The sequence below is a fragment of the Gouania willdenowi genome, chromosome 6 (assembly GCF_900634775.1).
Source record: "Gouania willdenowi chromosome 6, fGouWil2.1, whole genome shotgun sequence".
In the NCBI taxonomy this organism is placed as follows: domain Eukaryota; kingdom Metazoa; phylum Chordata; class Actinopteri; order Blenniiformes; family Gobiesocidae; genus Gouania; species Gouania willdenowi.
Genome location: NC_041049.1, coordinates 62099783 through 62126204, shown reverse-complemented (window position 1 = coordinate 62126204; position 26422 = coordinate 62099783). Strand labels below are relative to the sequence as shown.

Below are 26422 nucleotides of genomic sequence, written 5' to 3'. Positions count from 1 at the left end.
TTGCATTATACGTATCAACGTGTTTTTACTTTGTGACTGAACAGAAGGCATTTTCTGTGTGCACTCAGTGTTAAAAAATTGCTGTCTTGCTAAACTGGAAATTAAAGCCATACTTTCAAATACAGTCTGTTGAATATCATATTCTATTGTCTTTTGGGTGGAAAAATGTGGGTAACCTTGAGCAAGCAAGAACAAAAACAAAAGAAACAGGTAAACTGAAAGGCAAACCAAAGCAACTACAATAAAAAAAAAAATTAAACTAGGTCAATATATTAAACCAAATCGAAATTTAAAAATTAGGTATTATTTTAAAACTTTAGCAAGTTGGAAACAAAATTATGGCTAGTTTTAAAATAGAAAGGAATATATATATATATATATATATATATATATATATATATATATATATATATATATTTTTTTTTATTTTTTTTTTTATTAAATATATATAATTATTTTATTTTATTAACTCTGTGCATATTTGTGCCATGGCAGTCATGTTTCCAACCAAGGTAGGACAGTCCAAATTCATGGACATTTTTTTTTAAAACCGAGTTGAATTTGACCTAAATTAAACTCGTCCCAAATTTAAATGTATATATAATAAATAAATCGACCAGATGAAACGCTTGACGGCACCGTGTTGTTGGACAACACTGCAACCTAGTGGTCAGCGCAACCTATAACACAATCATACGACATCCGGAACCTAGAAGGAAGGTTGTCTTTTACTACATTTTGTTGTGTAGCGCAGCTCACGTTTTGATTTCAGAGCGGTAAACACCTGCTGTTCGATATGTTTCACCGGCCCGTGTTGAAGAACAGACGAACACTGCTGGAAAGAGCCGAGAAGTTCATCTCTGATGTGTATTTCACAGACTGCAACCTGAGGGGACGGTAATGCCATGTTATGGATTGAGTGGTGATTAGTTTAACTGGTTGTCGACTTCCTGTCGCGTGGCTAGTTGCTGCAGCAACGGCAGGTGTTTTAAGAGACCCCAAGACTTGAGGGTTTTTTTTTTTTTTTTGACGACTTTTTACTTTTACTTCTTATTTTTTCCAACAAATACCTGTGCTTTCTAATCCTTACATTTAAAAATGAGCTCGTTATGTTTTCTGTTAGGCCGATGTCATGTACTGAGATTGTATATGCGCATGCGTGCACATGCGCACTACCGGAAAATGAAATTTTTCTTAAAATAAAATAAATAATTAATTTTTGTTTATTTTTATTTTCAAAGTACATTTAGTAGCATTTTTTTTTTTTTTGACCTTTATTCAAGTACGGGAGCAACTTTAACACTTTTACCAGAGTCATTTTTTATTGAAGTATCTAACTTTTACTTGGGTATTGAGGACTTGTACTTTTGCCACCTCTGCCTATTGATGACGTATTACTGTTGCTTCATGTGTTTATTTTTTGGTTAATACAGCTGCTTTTTAATTCAGTTCTTCACCATACAAAATGAAAACCTAATATTTAACTATGGATATGTCTTCCCCTTGCGGTTTGAGAGCTTATCACAGCAGGAAATGGAAACTTTATCAATAAGTTTTCATCAATTTCCTAATCTTTTTATGATCACATTAATTTTGATTTAGAGCAGGGGTTCTCGACTGGTCTCACCCTGGGACCCACATTTTGCCACGATCATTAAATCGCGACCCACTTTTTTTTTTTGTGCTAATTCATAAATGGACTGATTTATATTTTCTAGAGTCATCACATTTCTGCTTTGAGTTTTTAGCATAGCATTTTTCAATCTGTTATCAAGATAACATTTTCCAAACCTTTTTAGAGTTCAGGGTAAATGTATTTTGAGGATCTGCGAAGCATTTTTTTTTTGGTTGCACTTCATAATTTTAGTTGATAATTGGGGAAGAAATTGTCCCTTTGTACTTTTGCCATACGGACAACCCCCGGTGCTATTGGTACGGTTACCGACGTACACGTACGTAGCGTCTTAGGGTTAGGTTATAACCCAATATTGCAACAATTTTTAGGGTTAGGTTTAGGGTAAGGTTTAGTCTTAGTCACTCGACCTAAACTGGGCAATGGCTGACCTATCACGTGACCTAAACTGGCCAAATAGGGGCGCTGCATGCTGATAGAATGTCGGTATATTGATACGACAACCGTACGGATAGCCACTGTCATTGGGAACACCCAGATAAAAGCTTTTAAACTGGTCTTTACAGGCTTTATGGAGACAGCTGCCCTCTTGAGTCCATCGCTTCCTGTCTCAGCTCTAAACGGATCTCGTTCACTGAAGCCTCTAAACAGAACTTTGCACCTTATGAAATCGGAGCTACCTTTGGACCTACGTGAGTAATGTGGCTTCGTGAATCTTATTTTTTATTGTTTTGACCTGGGTCACACGGCATGAAGCCTTTTCCAATTCCAAATCCATTTTAAATTAACCAAGTTGGGATGGTTTTTTAACCTTTACAAGATTTAAAATACGATTAAAGATCACATTTCGACCATTTGTTGAGTCCATTGTTAACACTAATCACAGTCTGCTGCCTGTTGAAGGTGGTGGACCTGCTGGTTTGAGGTGAAACTTAATATTCCACAGTCCTGGCGAGGGAAGGAAATCCATCTTTTATGGGAGAGCGACGGTGAGGCAATGGTTTGGAGAGACGGAGAACCAGTACAGGTGGTTAGGATTCATTAAAGTGCTAACGATGCACCGAAATGAAAATTGTTGGCCAAAACTGACACCAAAATAAATTAGGATATATCAGTACTCTTTACAACTCGGCTTACGTGCTCCGTCAACTCTGCTCAAAAAACACTTTAGTGCTCAGATGTATTGGAAAACAGACGCTTCCATTGGCTTTTTTCGGTGAGAAAAAAGTTTCGAAAGTGTTTGGTGGCCAGACTTTCGGTGCATCACAATAAAATACCAAGTTGATTGACTCCCTTAGTGAGTTACAGTGTTGATTAGTGAGTTTTCACTTGCAGGGCTTGACTAAAGAAGGAGAAAAGACGAGTTACATCCTGTCTGAGTGTCTGACGGAGGAGGAGCCACACAGGTCAGCTGACCAGCACCATGTGTCATTCTGCTTCTGCACAAAGTCCTGCTTATAAGTTGAACTCTTGTGTTTTTCTCTGTGTTTTAGTGTTACACTTTACCTGGAAATGGCTTGTAATGGGCTTTTTGGTGCTGGTCAAGGATCCATGATTGCAGCTCCCGACCCAAACAAGTTGTTCTCTGTGCAAAGGGCCGAGCTGGTGATATTTAACAGAGAAGTGAGGGAGCTGTTGACTGATTTTGAGACGCTTGTTGACATCGTCAAGGTATTTCCACCCAAAACAAGAAGGCAGTGTAGTATAGTTACTGTAATTCAGGTTTAGGTGATTAAAACCTTCAATCCATCTCCACAGGAGCTTGGAGAAGGAGAGCAGCGAGGCTACCAGGCGCTCTTCACCCTCAATGAGATGGTGAATGTCTGTGACCCCTTTGATTTCAGCTCCTTCCCCAAAGCACGCAACATGGCGCGTGGCTTTTTTAGCCAACGCAACGGAGAAAGCCAGCACACTGTCCACGCCATGGGCCACTGCCACATCGACTCAGGTCCTTGTTTATGAATAAGTACAGTTATGAGGCTTATTACTGTGCTGCCTTTCATGGTTAGCAGCAGAAAATTATGTCCAAAGGGAAATTAATTGTTTTAACTATTCAATTCCAATCAATTAAGTAGTAACTACAATAAAAATCTATTTAGTCCCTTCATTTAAACCAGGGGTGCCCAAATTCTTTTTATTGAAGGGCCAAAAATGATGCCCTGTGGAGGGCCACGGACCAAAACTTAACATTCATGTTGCAGTGCATGAAATTAAATATACCAATAACATAACTGTGCAAAATAAACACTTAAAGTTGTTTTGAAATTGAAGAACACTTTTATTTGTGTTTTATGACAAAATTATGAAACATCTAAATGTCTACAAAGACATTTCGTGCAATATAAAAATAATATAAATTCAAAAAAAATGGGACACAACACATCGTAACCCTCTTATAAGATCTAAACACTACATTTTCCCTGCCTTGAAACAATCCTTTAAAACTCGAGAAAAATAATCCGCTTTAGAATTTCTTATAAATCCCTATACTGTATTACATTAATTTATATATTTTAAATAAAAACAATATGGGTAGCAGGCAAAAGCTGATCACGGGCCCCAAAGTGGACGGCCCTGATTTAAACAAAGATATTTAACAAAAAAAAAAAAAAAAAAAACAGATTTGACTGTTTAGAATTCTTCAAGTATTTGCACTTTCTTGTCAAACAGCCTGGCTGTGGCCGTATGAAGAGACCATTAGAAAATGTGGCAGGAGCTGGACTACGGTGGTTGGTCTAATGGAAAAGAACCCAGACTTTGTGTTTACATGCTCTCAGGTATCTACACTACAATACATATGTCTTTCTCTGATGTAGACATCTGAGGTTTTTAATGTATCTTCTCTGTTTTAGGCCCAACAATTCCAGTGGGTAAAAGATTGGTATCCTGGACTTTACGCTAAGATCCAGCATTTTGCAAAGAAAGGCCAGTTTGTGCCAGTCGGAGGGACCTGGGTGGAAATGGTACAAACTAATCTTTAGAACATGTTGACTTTTTTAAATTATGGCCAAGCTGCCTAAGCTGCTGTAAACTTTTTGTTATACTGCATTTCTTTGAGTCATCATAGATGAAGTTTGGAAAATATTAGAAATTTATCTCGAAAACGGAAGTTTTTTTTACAGCATTTTTAACTTTGCTTATTTGACAATTTTAAACAGTTTGTCACTTATGGAGCGAACAAATCATTACTACAAACAATGTAGACACTTTCACTAGGGCTGAATGATTTTGGAAAATAATATAATTGCAATTTTTTTTCTCAATATTTCAATTTAATATGCAATTATTTTTTCAAGGGCCTCTTGTCATGTATTCATCAATGAACACAAGCAATAAATCAATCTGTTTCATAATAGACAATTTCAGATTTACTTAAACTTTAAATACATATAAAATGTAAATTTTAACGCACAGATTTCAACAATAAAGTAAACAAATCTGGCTTCACCTCTTTAACATATTTAACCAACTTTACGTTTCATGAAACAAACATGTGGACTGCACTTCTTAAACACTCTGAACTTCACAGGACAGTCTATAAATAAATAATATAAACAGATATAAATAGAAAATAATAAAGCTTACTAATATCCAGTCAGTAACATCACAAAGTGCAGGAAAAGTAAGAACTAATATCTGCTTTAACCAATTGGACGTTTTTAGGTAAACCAAACTCCCAACAAACTTAAAATAAATTACTAAAAAAAAGTTAGAAAATTGAGTTTTAAAATATTGCGATAATATCGCAAATGCAATAATCGTTTAGCCTTAATCATTCTCCATGCTGTCTAGAAGCAGGTGTGTGAGTTGAGTGGATGATCATCACTAGCCAAGGTGTGCTAACCACTTATCTATTTTTCAGGATGGTAATCTGCCGTCAGGTGAGTCCATGGTCCGACAGTTCCTGGAGGGTCAGCGTTTCTTTAAACAGGAGTTTGGGACGCACTGCAAAGAGGTGAAATTTTACACATCACAACTCGTAGGAACTGTTCTCATCCTTTCTTTGTCTCTCCTCAGTTTTGGCTTCCCGATACGTTTGGATATTCGGCTCAACTTCCTCAGATAATGCAGGGCTCTGGCATCGCCAACTTTTTGACACAGAAGCTCAGCTGGAATTTAGTTAACACCTTTCCTGTAGGTTCATGTTAAAGCGAAGCATCGGTGGCTGTTGTTCACATTGTTTTCATTTCTTTTTGTGGTTTCTAAAGCACAACACGTTCTTCTGGGAAGGCTTGGACGGCTCCAAGGTTTTAACTCACTTTCCTCCTGGAGATTCCTACACTATGAATGGCAAGGTTGAAGATGTGAGTTCAGATTGCAGTGCTTTTAACCAGAGGTGTAAAGAGTACTGCTGTATCTTACCCAAGTAAAAGTACTGTTGATTGAAATTGTACACAAGTGCAAGTAAGTCATACATTGTCATGACCCAGCTTGAAAGGGAGACATGACCAAGGCAAACATTTCAAAGCGTCTTTTTTGGTTAATTAATACAAAACAAATCAAACTTTAAAGTTAAAAAACAATAAATAAAAAAGTAAATAAATCAAATCAAAGACACCAAGTTAGACCAAATATCTTAAATTCCATCAAAATAAACCAAATTAAATATTTACATTGTGTGTATATCAGTAGTAACCAGTGTTTGGAACGTTACTTTAAAAAGTAATTAGTTATAGTTAGTCACTACTTGTTCCAAAAAGTAACTGACTTAGTAATTTAATTACTCTAAAATAAAAGTAACTCATTACCAAGTAAAATTATTTGTGTTACTGGCACATGTCTAAAAACACTGGCTCTGATTGGCCACCATGAAACATGACGCCACCTTAGCCAATCATAATCGCTCACCTTGTTTTTAACCCACCTCCTCATTACAGCTGCATATGAAGCCAGGGGTGCTTTCAGATAACAGTTTATTCAATCAATGCACGTAACGCACCGCATTTAACGTTCAGTAACGTTACCGGCGTAACAGCGTAAAAAGTAATTAGTTAGATTAGCCTATTACTGAAAAAAAGACACCATTATTTTAAACGCTGTTATTCCAAACACTGGTAGTCAGTAGTGTAAAATGTGCATGAGTGAGTGTTGTAAGGTGTAAACAAAGCTATAGCCTGATCTAATCAAACATATCCAAACCAAGGTTGGTGTGTACCTGTCGAGGCTGGAGGAGAGAGTGAGTGAAGGATTCTGGGAGCTTAAGTAACCTCAGCACACTGGGCCCAGGTGTCTGACATTACCAATCAGCCGGCTGGAACGCTGAGCAATCAGCGCATGTTTATTTTTGGTAATAAATCTCGGTTCCCTTACATACAGTAAACATCTCATGTATAAACTTAAAAAGGAAGAGACCAAATCTAGCACAAATGGAACTTAAACTTAATTTATTTTCCACAAAGGCATATGTATAAAATAAAAGGTTTGTTAAAATGTATCATTCGTATTTTTAAATAAAATAACACCAATTAATTCAACTCAAAATAAAATAAAAAATCTCTCTCATTTTAAAACAAAAAATAATAATGTACTCAGGGTGTAGAAATGTAACAAAGTACTTCACTTCTTTTAAAACGTACTCAAGTACAAGTAAAATTACTGATTTATAAATATACTCTTGAAAAGTTCAAGTACCCATAAAAAGAACTCAATTACAGTAATGTGAGTACTTGTTATCCGTTACTTTCACCTTGTGAGTGTTGACTGTGTAATAATGTTTGTGTTTTCCTGCTACAGCTGGTGAAAACTGTGAGGAACAACAAAGATAAAGGCAGAGCCAACCACAGCGCTGCCCTCTTTGGATTTGGTGATGGTGGGGGGGGGGCCCACACAACTCATGCTGGACAGACTGAGCTTGGTCCAGGATACAGATGGACTCCCCAAGTCAGTTTCTGTCCCACATCTCTATCCGTTACTACGCTACATCAATGGCCACAACCAAACTAAACACTACAACTATTGATTTTGTAGTCTAATGCAGGGGTTCTCCACCTGGGGGTCGCGAGACACTGGTAGGGGGTCGCCAGATACCTTTAAGAAACAAAGAATATTTTTCAAACAACTTGAGCCCATTTTTACTTATTTTTACCCTTTTTCTGTAACTACACTAAACTTATCATATTTCAACACATTTAAATGCCTTTTCTGCACATTTTTTCCACTATCAAGACATTTTCAGCACTTTTAAACCCTTTCCACCACTGTTCACACCTAATGTTGCATATGTTGACCCATTATGATCATTTTTAACATCTTTTCACCATATTTCAGGCTTATTTTTTGCCAATTTAACCACATTCGCCACATTTATCATGTCCATTATTTGCCAGTTTAAACAATTGTTCCTACTTTTTACATTATGTTGCCCCAACTCCCCCTCCTCCATTTTTGCCACTTTTAAGCCAATATTGACACTTTGAACCCTTTTTACCACTTTTTCTGTTTGTTTTTTGGCAAATTTGAACCAATTTTTGTGGTTTTTAAAATCACCACCTTTTCCACCATTTTTGGTCACATTTAACCCTTTTTATTTCTGATTAAAACAATGATTTACATCTTTAAGATGACTATATACTATGGCAAAAATAATAATACACTTTCTGGATAACAGTAGATGATATAAATAAATAAATGTGGTTATCACAGCTTTATAGAACAATGGACCATCATTTTGCTGACTTTATGGATGGGCCATACTAAACATACAGTAACCAAATACCTCATTGTTCACCTCAGGGTTCAGATGTCTTGTCCAGACAAGTTTTTCTCTCAGCTTCAGGCAGAATCTGACCTGCTGTGCACGTGGACAGGAGAGCTTTTTCTGGAGCTGCACAATGGCACATACACGACACAGGCTGCGGTGAGTTTCACACAAACAGTAAAAGAAAACAACGTAAATTCATCTTCTTCTTTAAAGAGTAACTAAACCCCAGGTTTTGCCTGACGTGCCACAATAGGGGAAAAATACAAAAAATGCTATGATTACTACAATGAAAGTGACTTTACAGAGGGCTAAAACTCTGGAAAACAGGCGAGTGTGGGAAAATAAATCTCAAACACTATGTTGTTGGGGTTCTTAGAACAAATGGAGATGGGTGAAAAATAGCATAATACTGGACCTTTAAAGAACAGTCGACGCTATGCTAACTACCTACTCAGTACTGACTATACCTCTTTATTCACAATTCTTTCAATCTAAACTACTCACAACAGATTTCAGAGTCCACAAGTGTTGGTTTTTATAGAAGGGGCGGGGCTAACAGGGCTGCTGTGTGATGTAAGAAACCTCAAAACGTCACAAACAATGTGATGCTGGGTTTCAACCCATAGAGGGCAGTCACTCTTACATTTTTACAATAAAATATGTCAACTAAAATGTCAAGAGTTGGACAAGAATCAATATTCTACATTATTTCATACCAAATAATTTTTTTTCAGCAGGTTTTGGGGTTTATGGTAGTTACTTTTTAAATAAAGAAACCCAGTGTGCAATTTTTGAGAACTACCTGTGGAAAAACAGCCTAATTTGTGACAGTCAGTCATTTTATTTAAATGAATGTGTCATCCCTGTTTATTAACTTTGTCACATGTTTTGTTGCCTCCAGATCAAACAAGCGAATCGACAGTGTGAGGCTCTACTGCACGATGTAGAAGTGGCCTGCAGCTTGGCACTACAGCGTAACAGCACGTTTGTGTATCCCACTGAGAAGCTTCAGAAGCTCTGGAGGTTGGACTTCACAGCAGAACCATCAATATTCAGGGTTTGGATTGTTGTTTTATGTAGAGGCTTTTTCTTTTTGCAGGCTTCTTCTTTTAAACCAGTTTCATGACGTGATTCCTGGCAGCTGCATACAGATGGTCGTGGAGGATGCGATGAAATACTATGAAGGTACAGGGTTTTTATTTTTAATAAAACAACTGTTGATTCAATCAATCTCTAACATATTTTTTCTCTTAGATATAAAGCATGATGGTGCTGCACTGCTACATGAGGCCTGTCAGGCCTTGGGTACTAAAGGCTGCCATCCGGGTGTGTTCAACTCTCTGCCATGGGAACGCAATGAAGTCATCCAGACGCAAGATGACTTGGGAAAACGTGGTTTAGGTATGAATCATTATATACTGTAAACTAATAAGCTGGGAATGCAGCTTTTAAATTTGATACATTTGAACAAATCTCAGATACTAAAAGTTTTTTTAATCATATAACGCCACATTTTTTAAGGTTTTTCTTTGGTATTTGAATGTACTTATTTATAAAATAACATGTTTTTGTCTTTTTCAATTAATTTAGATACTTTTTATGGGCAAAATTTCCATTGGGGCCACATTTGGGACGTTGAAAATCATGGAACTCAAAGGTTATAGTAGCGCACTTAATTTTTCATGTGAGTAAAGGTGGGGTTCTGTGCCGTATGACCACAGGACCCGACAGAGGACCATAGCACTGCTGCTATGCTGGTCCAGCATAGCAGCAAATGGGGTTGAATGATGAAGATCAAAGGTAACAGAGTGGAACGACAACATCAAAGTGGGTCACAGTCGTCACACACTGAAGTACAACTCAATAGTTCCTGTTGTAATACTTAATGTCCTTCATTGCCTTTTTAAAGATTGACATCAAAAAGTTGTTCTCGGGTTTCCATGGATACAGTTGATGATAACAGAGTGGAAAGGAAAAGGCATACCCACCTTATTTCCTGGTTAAAATGGAAAAAAATACTTGACATGTTGTGCATATGCACATAAGCTCCAGTGTCATAGCTATGGGGGTTACACAAGATATTTTTGGTAGTTTTTAGTTCAAAGAGCTAGACACTGACTCATTAGGGTAATGGAGTGGAAGTTGTTTTCTGTGACACTAACTAAAATCACTTTTTTTAAAAATAAGTGTGGTAACATTCAAGTTTTTGTACATCAAACATATGGTGATACTGGACAATAAAATGGCGTATATGCTTAGGTAGCATGAAATAAAATTTTCAAAATTCATCTTGCAGTAGCGGGACCCAGAGTTATGACATGGCGAAAAGTGCTGAAAGTCGTCAATCGAACCTGTGTTACAAAAAACCCACTTGATATTTCAGTGGGTAAAATATGTCCTAAAAACAAAATGTTAATAAAGTATCGGGCCCAGACATATTTTTTCCACATCTGTGTCCCTAATGAAAACTTCGCCCAAATTTTGTTTAGTTTTTTTTATTCATGCTTTGGCCTTTTGTTGGTCTGCAGCTCTGGTGAGAGTCCCCAGTATCGGTGCATCTCCCATCCTAGACACACAGCCTCAGCTTGTGTCGGAAGTGTCCGTCACCATACAGGTATGCTGCGTGTGTATATTAAGTCTTACCATTGCTAACAATACACTTGTCTCATTTAGTTTTATAATTAAATTACAGGAGAATGGCACTGTTCTCTTGGAGAATGGGATTTTACGGGCTGTAATAAACAAAGACGGCACATTGGCATCGTTGGTGTTAATCAGTGCAAACAGGTACGTCACAAACTCGTGTCCAATGCTCTTTTTTGGGGGGAATTTTTACAAATAAAAAGCGATCTGATCCCTTTTTGTCTCTTTGTTTCAGAGAAACTATTTGTGATGGGGTTTGTGGGAACCAGTTTGTCATGTTTGATGATGTTCCACTGTACTGGGATGCCTGGGATGTGATGGACTATCATCTTCAGACGAGGTTTAAGCACACTCTTCCTCATTTGGTTGAAAATACGAATTGCTAAAAACCATAATCGACTATTAAATGCATTGGAAACCAATTTCATTATCGATTCGTTGTATCGTGGGATTTATGTCACTGACCGTGACGCAGAGCCGTTTGTTTCATCTGTAGAGCTTTGTGTGTTGGCGCACTCACAAGTGTTTGTGTGTGAGCACACCACGAGTGTTTGTGTGTGTGTGCACAAGTGTTTGTGTGTGAGCGCACCACGAGTGTTTGTGTGTGGGCGTCACAAGTCTTTGTGTGTGTGTGCACAAGTGTTTGTGTGTGCGTGCGTCACGAGTGTTTTTGTGTGGACGCGCAGAGTGTTTGTTTGTGCTGTGTTTTTTTTAAAAATCGATTAATTGATGAATTTATTGACCGATTAATCGATTATGAAAATAATCGTCAGTTGCAGCTGTAGTTGAAAATAATACTATTTTCCAAAGTTTCTGACTTTAACACTACTGAGCTAACAAGAGCTGTGACCCACAGGAAGCCGGTGCAGGAGGTGGTTAAAGGTGTCCATGTGGTGTCTCCAGGTGGACTCCGTGGGAGTGTCCGCTTCACACTCAGGATCAGCGACAAAAGCACAATCACTCAGGAAATCATCATGGATGCAATGTGTCCTTACATTAAGTTCACCTCAGAGGTGCGAGGCAGTGTTTCACAAAAATGTGAATCTTTAGGACACCTCTTTTTGAACACGAGTGGGACTTTTCTTTTCTTTGCAGGTGCAGTGGGCGGAGTCACACAAGTTTCTCAAGGTTGAATTTCCTGTCCGAGTGCACAGTCCAAACGCTACATATGAGATTCAGTTCGGGCATCTGCAGAGACCCACCCACAGGAACACCTCATGGGACTGGGCCCGATTTGAGGTACCGGTACTTCTGAGTTGATTCTCCTTTGATCTCATGTGTTCAGACTGTACGAGGGAAGCTTAAATCACACGTGATCTGAGACAAGAAACTAGGGATGTAACGATTAATCATAAGGCAGTTAAAAATCAATTCATAGGTATCACTGTTCACATCGATAAAATTGAATCGCAGTACTTTTTTTTAAACAGCAGAGGGCGCTATCCAGAAGTGTTGGCGGCGGGCGGAATCTGCTACTACTTTCTTTCTGGCCGCCTTCTACTCTTAAACATATTCATAAATGATTACTTACCCCACATGAACACACATTTGACGATATGATGATGAATATAATAATTGCCATAACAATGCCAACCGACCACTGGGTTACCAGCACCCTCTGCTGGTCCAAACAAATATCTGACCTAAATACAGTGCAATGACTTTTTTTTTTTGTTTTTTTTTTTAAGTCCAATTGTTAAGGTACAAAACACATTTTCAGTTGCACTTATAAAAAGAAAAAACTATTATGAAGTTTTGCTTTGTTTACTATAGAACCAGAATTTAAATTAATAGGCTTCTTCTTCATTTGGATTATTCCTTTATTTATTTCATTCAAGATTTATTTTTAGTTAAATTGCATTGTTTTGAATAGTTTATCAAGGGATTATTTTGACAATAAAAAAATAAAAGGAAAACAGTACAGTATTTTATAGTTTTGAACCCAAACATTTTTGTATTTTGTAAAATTTCGTAAAATAAATCGTGAGACAATCGTATTGTGAATCGAATCGTATTGGGAGTTGAGTGAATCGTTACATCCCTACAAGAAACTCAAGCTGTGTTTCCATTACCAACAATTTGTAACCAACAATAGCAACAATAACTGCAGTAAATCATTTCTATGTACCAACCTTAACATATCGGAGCATTTACATTTAAACTGGTTTTATTTTCTACTTTTCCTCTCAGGTCTGGGGTCACAAATGGGTCGACCTGTCAGAACACAACTTTGGAGCTGCGCTGCTGAATGACTGCAAATACGGTTATTCCATCTACAAGAACATAATGACGCTGTCTCTGTGAGGATGTTACACTGTTATTATTAATATTAATACACCATTAGCAGCAATAGACAGCTGATAATATACTGTATGATGCTGTTTCAGGCTGAGAGCAGCCAAGGCTCCAGACACCACTGCAGACATGGGGACTCATCGTTTCACATATGCACTCATGCCACACAAAGGTGAGTTTCCCTGGTGTCCATTAGAGCTGGGCAATATATCGTGATTCAAGATACATCGAGTTTTCTATTTTGGAGATATAGAAAATGACTATCACCTATAATGAGGTATAGCTATATTATTTTAACTTGTTTTTATTTATACAATCACATCATACATGTATTTAATATTATTCATACAGTCAGTGTCCTTTTTTAATTTTAAATTTCTGAGATATATAGTTTTATAGTTTATTTTTCTTGTTTAATTTTACTACTTCTCAGAACAGCATGAAAATCACAGATAGATGGATTACTAAATGCGTCCTAACCCAGACCTTCCCCTAAACAAGCCACACTAGAGAAAAAGCTAAAAGTTGCACATATTGTGGAACTGTTAATTAATAAATGTGCCTCTGTGGCATTTTTCAGCATCAAATTCAACCCAGAATTGTTTTTCTGGTAAGACTTTATTTAGTTATTTATATCGTATGTCGGCATTTTGAGAAAAAAATATTGAGATATGACTTTTGGTTGATATCGCCCAGCCCTAGCAGGGTTCCTACAGCTTCAGTCAAATTAAAATCAAGACTTTTTAATGCCATTTGAAATTAAATGTAAGACCAACTTTACAGTAAACACAATAGGGGGGAAAATGCCACATTAATTATAGAAAGTACACAAAAAAACAGATTAAAATGATCTAAATCACTCAAAACACACAAGACGGCTACAGAAAATAGCCTGAAATCTATGAAACAAAAATACAAAAAATAAAAACCATTAAGAAAATTTTTTGTTAAATTTACTTTTCCCCATTCCCCAAGTTGCTACAAGCATGATGCACATCTGCCCCGCTGCGACCACGTCACTGTTTTGTAGTTGGTTCCACTGTCGTGATTGTGCAATGTTACGGTAAATTATATTTATATTAAAAACTAATGTTACCATTTATTTTGAAACATGAGACTAATTATAATCATAAAATCATACTTATCTGTTAAAATGTAAGACTTTAAAACGTTGATTTAAGACATTTTAATGACAATTATTTTTAGATTATCGGTAATTAATTTAATGCCTTTTAAGACTTTTTAAGGATCCGCAGGAACGCTGCCTACTGTCCATGTGTCGTTTTTATAACTAGAATTGTATTCTGCTACACAAGCTGTTCAGAAGAACCAGATAACTTTTCTTTGTCCAGGATCTTTCCAAGATGCTTCCGTCATCCAGTGTTCCTACAACCTCAACTTTCCTCTGAGGTTAATGCAGAACGCTCCACACGTCGAGCCCTGGAGCGCCTTTACCCTCAGCTCTGAAGCAGTCATACTGGAGACCATCAAACAGGTTTCACAATAAATACTAGGCTGTGTCCAAATAGCCCCTCCTATCTCCTTTCCTATCCACTTTTCCTTAACCCAATGGTTGATGTCACAGAGTTAAGGAAAGGTGTTAGGAAACTTCCTAAAGGAGTAGAAAAAGGTGAACCACAGTGTCTGTTTCATCAGTTATAATCTGATAATATGGCTGAAAAGAGATAGGAGGGAATATTCAGACACCCTAGACGTGATTGAAAACCAGTGGAAAAACTAGTAAACCCATTATTAAATCATGCTTCTTCCTCATTTTGTTTTGAAAGGCTGAGGACACACAGGGAGCCCTGGTGGTCCGTCTGTACGAGTCCCACGGGAGCAGCGTTTCTGCAGCCTTGCACACCAGCCTTCCTGTTAGGGAGGCATGGCAGTGGGTGTTCCTCCTTTTTTTAACCATTATCTTTGATTTGTAATCATCCTGTGCATATTTTTTTTTTTTTTTTTAACCAAACCTTCTTTCCTTTCAGTTGTGACCTCCTGGAGCAGCGGGACTCAACCAGGCCAGTACCAGTCCAATCAGGAACACTTACTGTCAACTTCAATCCCTTTCAAATCATTACCCTTCTGCTCGTCATGTGATCATGTTCTAAGTCTCACAAGAACATTGGAATGTTTGTTCAAAATCAGATCAAGTTAATAAACTTCATTTAGTTAGCACAGATTAGCATAGTCAATAACAAAAGCCTGACTTTTGAGCATAAGCTCACGATCACTTTGACCAAGCTGCAAATGAAGCCATTTTTACTGTGACTTTATTCAAACACAGTTTTTGTAATGTTTGCTACAATAATTGAGTGATTTAAAAAACAAAAGTGTCAAACAAACCTTTTTGGAAAGATGTTTTTATGTGAAACTATTTCTTTTCTTTTTTTAAAAAGTAAATGTATAAAAACACAACATGGTTTGTAGATCTTATTTTGTCCGTCGAAGGCTTCTTCTCTGTGGAGCTGCAACAAAAGAAAAAAGACAAAGACATTTCAAATGATTAAAAAAAACTCAGACATCAGTTATAGTATATCATATGGCAGGGTTTGGGTAAATTATAACTGTAATTGTTTAGATAGCTGACTTTGTAGTTGTATTTGGCATGAAAATTCGATAAAAATTGTCAATTATAATTTAACGCAAAAGTGGGGAACTATATTACAGTTCTATGTACAGTTCTACACATATGTATTTAACAATTACTAAAATATGTTTCATATCAAGCTTTCCTATATTTTACCATTTCAAAAACATTTACATCTAGGTGTATACTGACAAAAAAGGCTCAGACGTCCACACCAAAAATATTAAAACCTAAATTTTTATTGATTAGAAAGCCTAACAAGGTAACCAATAGATAGGAAAGAAATAAGATGATAGATATGTGTTTTTAGTGTATTTTACAGCTGATTTAGGACTCGTTTTCATAAGAGATGCTAACAGAAAGCTAACACAAGAGGGTGGTTAACTTTTATTAGGTTATTTAGGCTCAGTATTTGACTTTGAGGATAAAAAATAATTGTAATTGGAAAAAATGCTGGTCAATGTAATCGTAATGGAATATGGATATTTGAAAATGTAATTGACCCCAACCCTGGTATAAGGACCCCCTGTGACCAACTGAGACTTTAGCAGCAGAGCGTCTAAAATTAGCTTTAACCTATCAAGCACTGAAGTTTAAATAATAGTTTGTTTAATTTGTGTCATTGAACTGTGCTTTTCCATTGGCAGAACTGAACATCACTTTATATCAGGCCAGCTGTTTTCCACCAAGGGACTGTCGTTTTGTCCTTATGTTCACAGGACGTCTTGTTAGTGCACAAAATTCAGACGCCATGATGAATTCATGTTGGGTGTGGGATACATATGTATGTGTATATACGTATATATGCATATGTGTGTATCCATAAAATGAAGAGTCCGTCCTTAAGACTGCTCTACTGTAAAGTGTCTTGAGATACCATTGGTTATGATTTGGCGCTATACAAATAAAAGATTGATTGAGACACAACCATAAACAACAACGGATAAAGTTCAAAGACTGAAGTGTTTGCTTCCTTCTCTGTGGCTATGCTCAAAAACAAATATTCCAGAGAAGGCTCAAAGCAGTGCGAGCAGACGTTACAACAGCTGCAAACTTTAAAAAAAAAAGTAGGAGGTGCTGCTTCCTGAAAAGAGATGACTGATGCAGACTGGCTGTGGTCCATACATCCTCTGTGAGTCATGCAGCAGCTGCAGCACAGCCTGTTGTAGCCGTAAATGCATTCAAAATCAGTTCAAACCAGCACCAATTCCTGTGGTTTGCATCACAACTCTGGTTGTGGTCCCTGAGCGGGCAGTAATCACTTTTCAGGTAAAATCCTCATTTACTTATGTTTTCTTGAGCTTTTGATAGACTCACCTCATCATTAGAACGCATCTACACTGAAGAAAAATATACTTTTGTTTTTGCTCCCATTTTTCATGAGCTGAACTCAAAGATCTAAAACATTCTCTAGATACACAGAAGACCTATTTCTCTCAAATATTATTCGTGCATTATGCTGCAACATGAGGTGATGGTCGTGGATGAATGGCACAACAATGGGCCCCAGGATCTTGTCACGGTGTCTCAGTGCATTCAAAATGCCATCAATAAAATGCACCTGTGGTCGTTGTCCATACCATAACCCCACCACCATGGGCCACTCCATCCACAGCGTTGACATCAGCAAACCTCTCACCCACACGACGCCACACGCTGTCTGCCATCTGCCCTGAACAGTGAAAACCAGGATTCATCCGTGAAGAGAACACCTCTCCAACGACAAACTGCAGTCAAGCCGAGACCCCGATGAGGACGCTGAGCGTGCAGATGAACTTCCCTGAAGCAGTTTCTGACAGGTTGTAAAGAAATTCTTGGGTTATGCAAACCGATTGTTGCAGCAGCTGTCAGGGTGGCTGGTCTCAGACCATCATGGAGGTGAACATGCTGGATGTGGAGGTCCTGGGCTGGTGTGGTTACACGTGGTCTGCGGTTGTGAGTTGGATGTACAGTACTGCCAAATTCTCTGAAACATCTTTGGAGACGATTTATGGTCGAGAAATGAACATTTAATTCATGGGCAACAGCTCTGGTGGACATTCCTGCAGTCAGCATGGCAATTACATGCTCCCTCAGAACTTGCAACATCTGTAGCATTGTGCTGTGTGATGAAACCGAACAGTTTTAGAGTGGCCTTTTATTGTGGCCACCCTGAGGCACACCTGTGCAATAAGCATGCTGTCTAATCAGCATCTTGATATGCCACACCTGTGAGGTGGGATGGACTATCTCTGCAAAGAAGTGCTCACTAACACAGATTTAGACACATTTGTGAGAAATAGGTCTTTTATGTATGTGTTCAGCTCATGAAAAATGGGAGCAAAAACCAAAGTGTTGCGTTTATATTTTTGTTCATATAAACGTTGATACACAACAGTGGTCAAAAATCACTTCTAATGGTGGAATGCCAAGATTTATGTACCTCTCCTATCAGTGAATCACTGCACGTTGGCACTTTGGTAGATATTAGGAATGTAACTATGTCTAAATCTCACAGTTGGGTATAATCAAGTGTTGGGGCAAAATTATTTTTTATCATATATTCGAGTGTGATTATATGTGTGCTTGAATGTCGATGCTCTGTATATGGTGAGATTTCCTTCTGAGCTATCCTGTGATGTCTTTCCCACACTCCCTGTCTGCTTGAGTCACAGCTAGGGTCACAATGCTCACATATCTTGATAGCACACCCTCACATGGAGATACTGTTCCAGTTGGCACCAGACTTCAAGGTTGTGCACACATACATAATTAAGATAGAAAGGCGCCACACCATCTTGGACTCGTTGAAACATTATGGGTATATTTTGATGAGAACTCCGTTTCCTTTTCTTTCTCTCAAACGCAAGAGAATATTTGATTTTCAGTGAGCTGCAACAACCTGTTTCATTGTATTTTTTTTTTTTTTATAAAGGGTCATCCTCCTTTTTATGCACCAACATTGCAGAGTTTTTATTAAAGTTATGGACAACATTGCCGTAACACAAGGTAGTAACCTCACGGTACAATAATTATTGCAATATTGTAGGAAAGCGCAGTTTTACATGAAGGCACACAGTTAGCAGCAATGCTAACAATAAAAATAACGATGACCATTTTGACAGTATTTGTCCTACTTTTAGATTTATGACGTAAAAAAAAAATACTTCCTATTAAAGAATAGATTCTTTCACTAAAGTGCAATAATTCTAATTGAGTCTGGAGCACTCTTAAAGGCAACACAGGTACAGAAACAGTTTAGTAACAATAAATAAAATATATTTTAATAAAAACAGCCACGGAAAACAAAGTAGTGCAAACTGCCTGACAATATATTCAGATTAATTTTAAGTTTCTCCAGAGAAAGATGAACAAGTCAACATTTAAGGTTAGGAGTAATCTCTGAGCGTTTACGTAAAGTATCCACTAACCTTTTAAAACCCTTGTTGTCAACGACAGAAAACAGGCGTAACTGAGCAACAGCTCTTGTTATTTCTTGAGCCCTTTGAGCTGTTCTGAGGGAACTTAGTTATAAATGCTTTAGAGTTTGTTTTTTTGACACAATCCTTAAAGGTCCATATGATGCTATTTTTCTCCCATCTCCATTTGTTCTAAGAACCCCAAAAAATAGTATTTGAGGTTTATTTTCCCAAACTCGTCTGTTTTCCAGAGTTTTAGCCTCTGAAAAGTCACTTTCTGAGCAACTCTACACAAACAAGCTGATTTGCATCCTTCTTAAGCATATTCAGGAGTGGGCGTGTCTATAGACGGGACACTGACTTCCTCCACCCCGCACGGTGACATAGGGCCAGAGGACGGACCACCCACTCCGTAGCCGAGCTCATGCTGCTTTATAAACACGAGACAAAGCGTGGGGGCGGGGCGTTCACCGGTACATACATAGCACTGCGCGAAGGACGCTGAAAGGCTCACCTTTGTGGGCATGTCTGTTTACATGACAATCATGGCAGAGAGCTTCCTGGAGGCGCGGCTTCTCCAGCTCAGTGCCGCGTCAAATTCGTCATCAAAGTGGGAACGTGTCATCAAATTGGAGCGAGGTGTTTGGGCTCACCCTGCAGTAAGAAAGGAGCAAATCACCCTCTAACTAACGATTGATGGAATCAATGAAAAAAACATTTTGGGCATGTGTATGAAGCCCTTATAGCACTTTATGATGTTTAAAGCACAGAAAAGTCCATTTAGCTTAACATGGACCCTTTAATCTTTTCTAGATGCTGCATTGTTAAGTGGTTCCTCATGTTGCTTGTATTTCCAGAAGAGCAACGCACGGTACCCTTGCAGTGTTTGCATATTGTCCACCTTTTCTCCTTCATGGTTTGTTGATGTGGTGAAACCAAAATGTTTCCACACCTCTGACTTAGAGCTACTGCATCATGCACAAGTTCTACCAACTCCTCTGTTTCTACCTCGCTCTACTGCTGCCACCATCCACCAAGCTTCCTTTCACCTCTGACATCGCACTGTTGTACGCCATTCGCTCAACTGCCTGTAACCTATGACGACGCCCCAAAGCATAATGGTACTTGTAGTTTACTGTGAAATGGTCCACAACAGCCAACCCAAAACATTTTTTTTTTTTGCGCAACGGCTCATTATTTCATATGGTGACATAGCCACGACGATATCGAGGCACTTGTAATACCGTGGTATCGTGATATCGTCAATACTGTGACATTAGGGTTAGATTAGATACTGGTTAGCTCAAACCAAAGAACATCCAATTGTTTAATCTCATTATTCATTTCATCTCTAAGCACTCCTGAGACCACAGCTAACCAGTGTTTTTGGTTAGGTTTAGTTTTTTCACCTGTTAGCTCTGCACTGCTGCTCTTCCTCTGTCGTGTGCTCGATGCATCCGTACGCTGCACAGTTTCTACTTCCTTGGTCTTAGATCGCTTTGGTCGCACTTTTTTCTCTGTTTTAGTTTCCCCTTCCTGTTTGATTTTCTGTACTGTTCCTTTAGAGCCGTTTCTGGCCACCTAAGAAAATCAAAACAATGTTAAAGCTGGATAATTGCCATATATGAATCAAATAATGTCTCACCTTTTTATTTTGTGTGTAATCATGCTCGTTTTCTTTCTTTATCCTCTTTTTAGTCTTGGGTGACTTTAATACTTAAGAAAGATGAAAAGATAAAAGTTTATTCCAACTTTGAACCATGTTTCTATGTTTCCATGACAACCTCTCACTTACCCTTTGGTGCCAGCGGACCTGGATCTCCCTGATTTCAAACAAACAAGATGAGTGTGAGCAAAGTTAATTAATTTGTGTGAAATGTCCAACAAACAGGATTCTCAACTCACACTGAACCACATGGTTCTGCTATTGTGGTCCCGGATGGATTTCATCCCATCCACGTAGTAACACTGCAGCCAGGCCTTAAAGCCAGAGTAATCAGACTTCTCTGGGTCGTAGCCTTTTCCACCTAAAATAAAACATACCGGGGAGGGAAAAAACAAAAAAAACAAATGAACAAATCTCTGATCTCTGAAGCTGATATTTAACGTTCAAACCCACCGAGGCCGACCACCTCCAGAGGTACTGTGTGACAAAGTCTGAGTAAGTCACTTTCTTCCTCTTTCACTATCTTTCCTCCTGAGGACTGAAGCAAGACATAATATATGCACAATAAATCAGAAAATGCAGTTAGCCAATGATGGAAAAGCATGTTTTTATATCTTTGTCTTTTTACCTTAACATCTGCAGACTCGACCTTCACAGGTTTGATGTTCTCAGTTAAATCCTCTGATTCAAGACCTTCCAGGGCAGTCCTAGCAGACACAAATGGAGGGATCCTTAACCTGAACAACAACAAAACAAAACAAAAAAGAAACTTCAGTCTCATTCTTCAACTAAACATAAGATCCTGTGTTTCAACACATTATCTTGTCCCTGCGTTAGATAATAATAGTGATACTGTGTCACAGTGCTGTTTCTCTGTACAGCTGCACATTAAAAGCTGCTTTTCTCTCCCTTTCTTGAAGACAGTCGCTGGGTTTCCATTACAGATTCTCGCAAAATAAAAGCAATATTTGTAAATGTCGACAAAGTATAATTGTGCTTTGAATGTTTTTCCATTGAAGGTTGCTTTAGAGCCTTGTAACTCCTGTGAAATGTCATCCTGCGAGACTTCGCTGCAGAAAAACGGACTCTCAGAACCTCCTTATAACTCTGTATTCCTTTGTTTTTTCACGTCTAATGTGGAGGTAATAATTAAGTATAATGCTAAGAAATGTCCCGGTCTCCTCTTCTGTTTACACGTACCATACATAGAGAGAAATATTCATGTGACCAGGTACGTCATGTTCTGTACATGCATTTGCGGAAAAAGTTTCCGTTGCGCTTTTGCGACACATTTCGAACATCGAAACGTCTGAAATTCCTTCTCATGAAAGCGTAAAAACTCTTTAGCAATATTTCAGTGTTTTTCGAAATTCAGGTGTTTCCGAAACCAGTTTGTATTGCGCTATTTAGATTTTGCGCATTACTAAGGGTAAAGGCGGGCATACACTGTGCGATTTTTGGCCGATTTTTGACTCGTGCGTCTATTTTTGGGATCGGGCCGAGTCTCTGCTAAATCGAGTGTCGTGCATCGTGTAGTATACATGGTATAGTATACATGGTGTAGTATGGTATAGTTAGTATACATGGGGTCACGAAAAGCAAAACCTTACGATCAGCAATCGTATGGTCATAAGAAAATCAAACATGTTTGAAATCCGAGTCGCTCCTCGTGAGGGTATCACTGTTGAAGCAGTGCCAGGAACCGACTTACCTCAAACTCTCACACTGCGCTTGTGCAAACACCGTAGGACCGCTGTAAAACTGACGCACCGTACTGCCAGTTCCTATTCCATCACTTTTCTTTCTTAAAGCTATTTTTGCTGAGATTTACGAGTGTCTTTCCACTTCCGGGTTCTTCTTCTTCTGTTTTAATGACAACGCTTCAGAGTTCTTCTTCTTCTAATTTGTACGTTGCATTTCCAGAAACAAGACCCCGACGTGTCGTGTATGAACACACAGTTCGAGCAGTCAGATTGTGTCAGAGTGTTGGTACGTATAGTGTGAGAACATAAATCGTGAGCTGCAATTGAGTCGAATCCGTGTATCATTCGTTCTTCATTATGTAGCTAAAACATGAAAAATAAAAAAAACCCTCATTATTTGATATTTGTTTCCAAAACAAAAATGAAAAAATGGAAAAACGCCTTGTTTTTCAAGTTCAAGCTCTTTTGCTTCGGTACAGACAACTAAAAACGGAAAACGAACACCGTTATTCGCTTTCTCCATTAACGATTTGCCAAAGTACGTGACCCGGAAGTGAAGCGTTACACATTCTGAGATATCTTTAGCTCTGCAACACTTAGAAGTTTCTAAATCCTCCGAAATGTCCGTGAGGAGGTTCTTTGTCCATCACCAGCTAAAGCCAAAAGGACACGTTTCGGATGCACAGTTGGAAGCAGCAATCTTGTCATGCCGAACTGCCGTTAGCATAGCCATTAGCGTCGGATGAGAGTACACTTCCGGGTCACGTACTTTGACAAATAAGTAATGAAGGAAACGAATAAAGGTGTTCATTTTCCGTTTTCTGTACCGAAGCAAAAGAGCTTGAATTTGAAAAACAAGGCGTTTTCCATTTTTTCATTTTGGTTTTGGAAACAAATATCAAATAATGAGTGTTTTTTTCGTTTTTCATGTTTTTGTTACATAATGAAAAACTAATGAACAAATGATACACGGATTGAGTTGCACAATTTGTGCTGGAACTGAGTACAACAAAAAAAAAAAAAATCACACAGTGTATGCCCGTCTTAATGGAAACACAGCTACAGTGTCTACTTTAGTGTTAGTGGTATAAATATCCATAATAAGATAAGTTGTTTCAGATTTTTGTGTTTAAGATTAAGAACTGATTATTCCTGTTGTGAGACACTGTGTCGGATATAAATCTCACTCTGGTTGGTCGGCAACACAAATAGAAAAAAACTTCTCCAAGCACACACCGCTCAGCTTTTGTCAAATGGAGATAGACCAGTGGTCACCAACATGGTGCCTGCGGGCACCAGGTATCCCTCATGGACCACAAGAGGTAGTAAAGTAGGAACAATGATTTTCTATGAAATGTAATGAAAATTAAACAATTTCTTGAATTAAGAAAAAAAAGTGTTGCATGTTGAAATAGTTCCTACCTTTTTAAGTTACGACTAGGTTTCCTTATTATCTTACCCTTCAATTAAAGTGAAACAGTGGTAATTTAGTATTTAAAATGTGTATATCAAACCAGTAGCCCTTTGGATTATTCAGTACCTTTGAAGGAGCTCACAGTTTCGGAAAGGTTGGTGACCCCTGAGACACATATATATATATATATTTAACTAGTCACCTGAAAAGGATCTCAGCTCGGAGGTAGTTTCCAATCCCATTGAAGTATTTTTGATTGAGCAGGACTTCACAGATTGGTCGGTCAAAAGCTCGGTCAGAAATGTGAGACACAACGTTCTCCCTGAAGGAATATTTTACACATTAGTGTGACAGTCATGTTGCAGGTAAACAGATGATACCATTACATACTGACCTAAAGCGTTGGTACTCAAACATAATGCACGGGCCCCGGTCTGGATTCCAGGTTGCATCAGGTTGCCAGCTGCCAAATCTGCGGGCGTCGACGAAGCTCAGAACCCTACAGGGCGTCTCTTTGGTGTAGAAACGCAGGTGGGCGTGTTTGGGCAGCTCATCCTCTGCTGTGAAGCGGAAAAAGCCCGACATCCCAAAGCGGAAGACGATGTCCAAGGGTCGGTCCGTGTTCCCTCTGGGTTTGGACTCGTCTGTCTTTATGGGCGTCAGCGTGACCTTCACTTCTTTCCCTCTGGACGTGGCTGTGATACGATACGCCTCACAGCTGAAGGACACATCTGGACTCTTGCTGACTTCAGATTTTTGAACAGGTCCACTGAAGACTAAACCCTCACAGGTTCTGTTCACAAACAGACTGGCCAGGTGCAGCTCCGGTCCCTCTGGCATCTCGACGATAGGATCAACAGGCTTTGCTTTAAATGACAAAGAATAGAAAATCACATGACGATATAACGCAGCGGTTTGTACCTTTACTTTTAAAGGAGCCATTTTGCCTCATCTCACCTGACTTAAAGTCCTTCAGGAAAAAAATTTAAAAAATACCTTCTCAAAGAAGACAATACAGTGTCTAAAATGATATACAGTGTATAAAATTATATTGAATAATGATATTTTTTGAGTTCATACAAAAAATAACTTGAATTTGATAACACATGTTAAATGCTAATTTGTTGCCACATATCAAGCATGCATATACTGTTGCTGGGATGTTGGCCCTATCTCAAAAAGTATTAATCCGATCAAACTAAAAATGTACAGTGACTATTGAATAGTCACTGTACTATTGATTTGAATAGTCACTGTACTATTGATCTGAACTATTGTTAAAAACAAATTCAGATTTTTTTCAGACCGAAGTGCGTGGGCTATTTGTGAATAGAATGACCCATATTCCTCATTGTAAAGGCTGTAGTTTTCTGATCATGCAGAACAGAATCAATGGTAATTATTTTATATATGACACTGAATTGGATCAATAAATAAATGCCGTGGCTATTGATACGGAATCAATAGACTGCCAGTCTATACATACGCAGCGCCCCTCATTGGCCAGTTTAGGTCACGTGATAGGTGCACCACGTGACTTAAAGTTCTGTCAGTTTTATTTTAGTTCATATTTATTTTTAGCTACCCTGCTAACAATTTTATTTTAGCCCTAACCCAGGAAATACCCTAAAATGTTTATATTTTTCATATATGTATTTTTAAAGGTGGAATTTGCCGTGTTAAATATGTTAAAATGAAAAAATATACATTACAAAAGCGGGATTCGAACCCACGGCAGCAGAAGGAAAAATTCATGAGTCAGGCACCATAGACGACATCTAGGTCTATTGATACGTATCAATAGACACTTCCTATTGGGGTCGATCAGGTGGGTTTAAATGTAATGTGCTTGGATTCATGCTAATAAGCACAAATTCATAAACTGATACGTTTCCGTATCAATAGACACTTCCTTAAATTATCTACTTACCTTGAGCAATAATAGTGAGAGTTTTCATTCAGATTTGCATTATAGGAAGTTATCAACTATAAATTATATCTCAAAATAACACTACTACATGTCATTAAACCAAGAAATAATCACACATTAAAAATGCATTCATGAGATTTCAGTGAATACTGCCACAATGGTATCCCATGACAACAATAATGTGAATAGAGCCAAACGTGAGTTGAGAATATAATAAAGTGAATAAAATGTAAAACTTACTTTAGCAGCAGCAGGACTTCTGTGCACGTGCAGCAGTCAATGCACAGGTGTGGACCAAACCTGCAGGGCTTCGTTACACACACGTTACAAAACACATTGTGCAACAGCTCCATGTTTGGTAACTTCCAAGTATCGCGAGATTTCAAACAGGAATTGTGATTTTGAAACGGAATGGTGGATCTTTACTTTAGTCACCGCTACACTACACTA

General features: G+C 38.2%; 2 protein-coding genes across 3 annotated transcripts; one reads left to right on the top strand and one right to left on the bottom strand.

Annotated features, from left to right (window-relative positions):
• The first annotated feature begins 691 nt into the window (after positions 1 to 691).
• On the top strand, positions 692 to 15689 carry man2c1 (mannosidase, alpha, class 2C, member 1). Its single transcript, XM_028449659.1, is given in 27 exon segments — positions 692 to 897; positions 2200 to 2325; positions 2537 to 2660; positions 2969 to 3039; positions 3127 to 3304; positions 3392 to 3581; positions 4304 to 4410; positions 4486 to 4596; positions 5496 to 5588; positions 5651 to 5767; positions 5842 to 5937; positions 7367 to 7444; positions 7446 to 7513; positions 8366 to 8489; positions 9235 to 9356; positions 9433 to 9518; positions 9588 to 9734; positions 10862 to 10947; positions 11026 to 11120; positions 11212 to 11316; positions 11833 to 11989; positions 12072 to 12215; positions 13167 to 13276; positions 13364 to 13443; positions 14624 to 14766; positions 15059 to 15162; positions 15260 to 15689. Coding segments are annotated over 27 exon segments (3075 nt in total). The 5' UTR covers positions 692 to 796; the 3' UTR covers positions 15372 to 15689.
• Positions 15618 to 26346, bottom strand: neil1 (nei-like DNA glycosylase 1). Of its 2 annotated transcripts, none has more exons than XM_028449661.1 (10): positions 26213 to 26346; positions 24437 to 24908; positions 24245 to 24364; positions 21554 to 21662; positions 21379 to 21463; positions 21165 to 21286; positions 21055 to 21082; positions 20905 to 20975; positions 20669 to 20840; positions 15618 to 15739 (listed from the first exon to the last, which is right to left on the bottom strand). In XM_028449661.1, exons 2-10 carry the CDS (start codon positions 24880 to 24882, stop codon positions 15705 to 15707), a joined length of 1188 nt encoding a protein of 395 aa, XP_028305462.1. In that variant the 5' UTR covers positions 24883 to 24908; positions 26213 to 26346; the 3' UTR covers positions 15618 to 15704. The 2 variants fall into 2 exon arrangements, with proteins under 2 accessions (XP_028305462.1, XP_028305461.1); XM_028449660.1 differs by having other exon boundaries at positions 15619 to 15743; positions 20670 to 20840.
• Between the last annotated feature and the right edge of the window lie 76 nt (positions 26347 to 26422).